This window comes from Drosophila ficusphila, unplaced genomic scaffold (assembly GCF_018152265.1).
Source record: "Drosophila ficusphila isolate 14025-0441.05 unplaced genomic scaffold, ASM1815226v1 contig_580, whole genome shotgun sequence".
Taxonomy (NCBI): domain Eukaryota; kingdom Metazoa; phylum Arthropoda; class Insecta; order Diptera; family Drosophilidae; genus Drosophila; species Drosophila ficusphila.
Genome location: NW_025064510.1, coordinates 838,664 through 842,487, shown reverse-complemented (window position 1 = coordinate 842,487; position 3,824 = coordinate 838,664). Strand labels below are relative to the sequence as shown.

The 3,824-nt window shown below is 41.0% G+C and overlaps 1 protein-coding gene across 1 annotated transcript; it reads right to left on the bottom strand.

Moving 5' to 3' along the window:
- Positions 1-640: 640 nt before the first annotated feature.
- On the bottom strand, positions 641-3,537 carry LOC122320478. Its single transcript, XM_043208587.1, has 4 exons — positions 3,329-3,537; positions 2,608-3,182; positions 1,434-1,666; positions 641-995 (listed from the first exon to the last, which is right to left on the bottom strand). Exons 1-4 carry the CDS (start codon positions 3,387-3,389, stop codon positions 641-643), a joined length of 1,224 nt encoding a protein of 407 aa, XP_043064522.1. The 5' UTR covers positions 3,390-3,537.
- Positions 3,538-3,824: the final 287 nt, after the last annotated feature.

Here is a 3,824-nt window from a genome sequence, read left to right as displayed (position 1 = left end):
TTGTGGCGGCGGGCCGTCACACTATCAATCATACGCCCAAGTTGCTGCAGGAAATAATAATACGAATACCTCTCTAGAAAGAATAGATCATCTCTTAGAAAAGCAATTTGAACTCACCAATAACTTACTTAACATGACAATATTACTGGTCAATAAACTATGTAAATAAGTCTAAACTTAGGAATCTGGAACGCCAATGGGCAACCATGTTAATAAGATATCTGTTCAGAGGAATGCAACTAATTTGTTGCTACCGCTTTGTGCACTTCCAAAAAAAGGCCAATGTTTTGCGATTTAAATGAGATGTGGTTTTATATTTGTGTCTCTGCGTGTTATTTGTTTGTTCTTGTGTACAATGTTTGTGCGTTTTGCGCTTACAAGATCGCGACCGACAACTTGCTTGCGAGGTTTTTGCGAGTACGAACGAAAGATGTAAATCGGTTAAGAGTTGCGATAAGAAGTGATGATAAAGAAGATAGATAAAAACAAGATAAGCAAAGTTAGGCGCGATTACATTATGCGGGTGTTGGTAAACAACTTTACGTTTGCGTTACGTTACGTTAGCAGTTGGAATTTGAATTTAGGATAGAATTTACAAACTAGGGGTTCTGCTCCGAACATGCTCCCCCCGCTGGAAGAGTCACGCTGACAGACGAGGTGGTCTCAAAGGGCAGAACGGCCAACTTGCCAACAGCTCTTCTGATGATGCCTGCAGCTTTCCAAATGAGTTTTGAAATTTGCAATCGTATGGGATATCCTGCTTCTCGGTTACAACTAAAACCATGCGACGACGTTCAGGCAAGTCGTCCACAATAGGCGCTTTATTTGGCCAGCACGATGAATCCGAACGTAAAAATGGAGGTCCCTCTCGCCATAGGTTCGACTCCAAGAGCTCGAGAGGTGAACATCCACGCGATAATATATCGGCAGGGTTCCAGTGTGTTGGTACATGACGCCATATCATGCCTTTGGTGAGATCCTGAATCTGCGGCATTCTGTTGGATACAAAGATATTAAAATCTGATGGAGGTTTACGAATCCAAGAAAGCGTTCTGGTTGAATCAGACCAACCATAAAAATTACAATCCGATGAAATGGTTAGGGCAATGTTTGAGATGAGCTCTGATAACAATAGCGCTGCGCATAATTCCAATTTTGGTATAGTGAGGGTTTTTAGGGGCGAAACTCTAGATTTGGAACAGAGTAAATGAGTTGAGACACAGCCATGAATTTCAGATCTGACGTAAACGCAGGCGCCATACGCTGCTAAACTTGCGTCACAAAAAGCGTGTATCTCCAACGACGAGTTGGGCTGCATAACGAAACTAGGAAATTTTCTCGCGATCAATTTCTGCTTCGCCTTCTAAAGCTGCTGCCTCATTTGAACACCATTTTCGAATTGGAAAATGACCCTTGGATAGCAATTCCTTCACCTGCTCACGAATTTGAGCTGCTCCTCGATCGAGTCACCTCCAGATATGAGATCGTCTACATAAAAGTCTCTGCGAACTATTTTGGCTGCCAACGGGAACTCAGCTTTCTCATCATAGGATAGCTGCTGCATAGCACGAATTGCCAGAAATGCAGCCGGCTTAGTGCCGTAGGTAACCGTATCGAGCGTATAAGCCTTGACTTGTTGATTTGGGTTGTCACGCCATAAGATAGACTGCAAATAGTTATCAGGGCTAGTGACACGGACACATCGATACATGTTGCAGATGTCCTCGCATAATGCAACTTTGAAAAAACGAAAACGAAGCAGTGTGTTGAAGATTTTGGGCTGTATTGAGGGACCTGCAAACAACAAATCATTTAAAGAGTATCCTGAGGTCGTTTTAGCTGAGCCATCGAATTCAACTCGTAACTTTGTGGTTGTACTATCTGGCTTCTGCACACAATGATGAGGCAAGTAATATTGCGAGCTTACTGATTGCTCAGAAGCAAGTGACATATGCTGTAGATCGATAAATTCTTTGATGAATGCAGCGTATTGCGACTTCAATTCCAAATCCTTGAGCAATTTGCCCTCTAGCGTCTTAAATCGACGTAAGGCACGACCGTATGAATCGCCGAGCATATCAAAACTGGCTTTGGCAGGCAAACGAACTGAGTATTGCCCTGAACTGAGTCGAGAAAAGGTATTCTGAAAAGGTATTTCCGATTGGATGACGGGCTCAGTGGTCACTGCAAGTGCTAATGCCTCATATTTGAGAACGAAATCCCTCCAGATGCGATCCAGCCAAGACGCGTTTTTTGCAAAATGGGCAGATTTTCGGCTAATCGCATTTGCCCAACGCAAAGCAATTCGTAAAAGATGCCAGCTCATATTAACAAATCGATACGCTGACTACTGTAGAACCACGGATCAGCAAGAGCAAGATTTGGTGGTATGTTCCACCCTAGGGCGTTTAAATCAAAATGAGGTTGATAATCCGTAATTTTGCCACTGATTACTACAGTCAGTGCTGTACGATATTTTTTATCCCTGGTGTGTGCTTTGAGATCGACGGTTGCGTTTGATGAAAATGATGATTCACCAACTCCAGAGATAGATGTGTTTGCTTGACGAGTAGTGAGTTGCAACTGCTTAACGAAACGAGAAGTTACGATGTTATGTGCGTGCGGCAGGCCTCGCTTTTGCCATTCGATTGAATACATCCAGCATCGAGTATCTCCAAAGACGCGTTGTTTAACAATAAAGTTCTTCAGAGACCGAATTTTTTGCCTGAAAATACGTGCTGTGATGTCGGGTCTATCATTTGATGTTTGTCCAGGAAGCAGCAATTGAGTAATTTCTATCCATTTTGGATTACAGGTAAAAGTAATAAAAAGATCTGGCCGACCGTAATGACGAACATATGTCATTGCATCTTGTGCATATTCATGCATATGACGTGGACTACCAATGTACGTCGCTGGCAGAATAGTTAGTCGCCCAATATTAGCTGCATTTTCTTCAGTACTAACTGCATCACGTAAATGGATGTACTCCTCAGAACGCAGTTTGGATTGGTTCAACCTAATGAATGTTAAACGTTCAGTTTCTATTTTTACATACATGTCAACGCAGTACTGCTGAAACAATCGACGAAACCGCAGCAAATAGTTGTCAGTATTTTGACGAATCATCAAACGATATGCGTAATAATTCATTGAGCTTACTTTCTTTGTAGTTTCTTCACCTGAAATTAAAAATTTTATAATTAACCATTTCAAATGCAAATTTTAAAGGCAAAGAATACACCATTAGCCATTTTTTTTAATAAGCATTATTTTAAATCAGTGTCTTTTAAAAATAAATGAAATAAATTATGATACTAATACTCACCATTCAATGGATTAATCATTTTAATATTAAAATAATATCCATCTTCTCCTTGCCAAAACATTAGCGGGTATTGCAACGCGTCATATGATCGATGAGTTTCAGATATTTGTTGCAGTTGCCCAGTATCGCGACGTTTAAGCACAATATCGCGGTTTCCAAATTGTTCACCAACAATCAGGATGGCGACTTCGTCTATTGTTGGAGCATTAAATGTCCTTTTGTGTGTTCCAGATGGTCGTTTATCTGCTTTTATGACAACTTTATAGTCATCATTTGGCATGCGCTCTAAAGCACTCTTAAACAACCTGACCATCGCATGATGTTCATGAAGCAGACACTGCATGTCTTGAAGAATTGCTCGCTTCATCCCTTCATTGATCGCTAGACGTCGATCAAGTTGTTCTTCCATGTTGCCCATGAAATATATTTGTAAAAATTTTTTTTGTGTATCTTCGAAAGGTAGTAATGATCCAATTCGATGGTGAATCTGCCCTTG

Bases quoted from the DNA above. Each gene is read 5' to 3' on its own strand.
- LOC122320478 (XM_043208587.1), bottom strand. From the start codon at position 3,389: ATGTTTTGGCAAGGAGAAGATGGATATTATTTTAATATTAAAATGATT. The intron at 1,667-2,607 runs GTAACTTCTCGT...AACTATTTGCAG, and splicing joins TGCCGCACGCACATAACATC to TCTATCTTATGGCGTGACAA. The intron at 996-1,433 runs GTGAAGGAATTG...TGTATCCAACAG, and splicing joins CAGCTCAAATTCGTGAGCAG to AATGCCGCAGATTCAGGATC.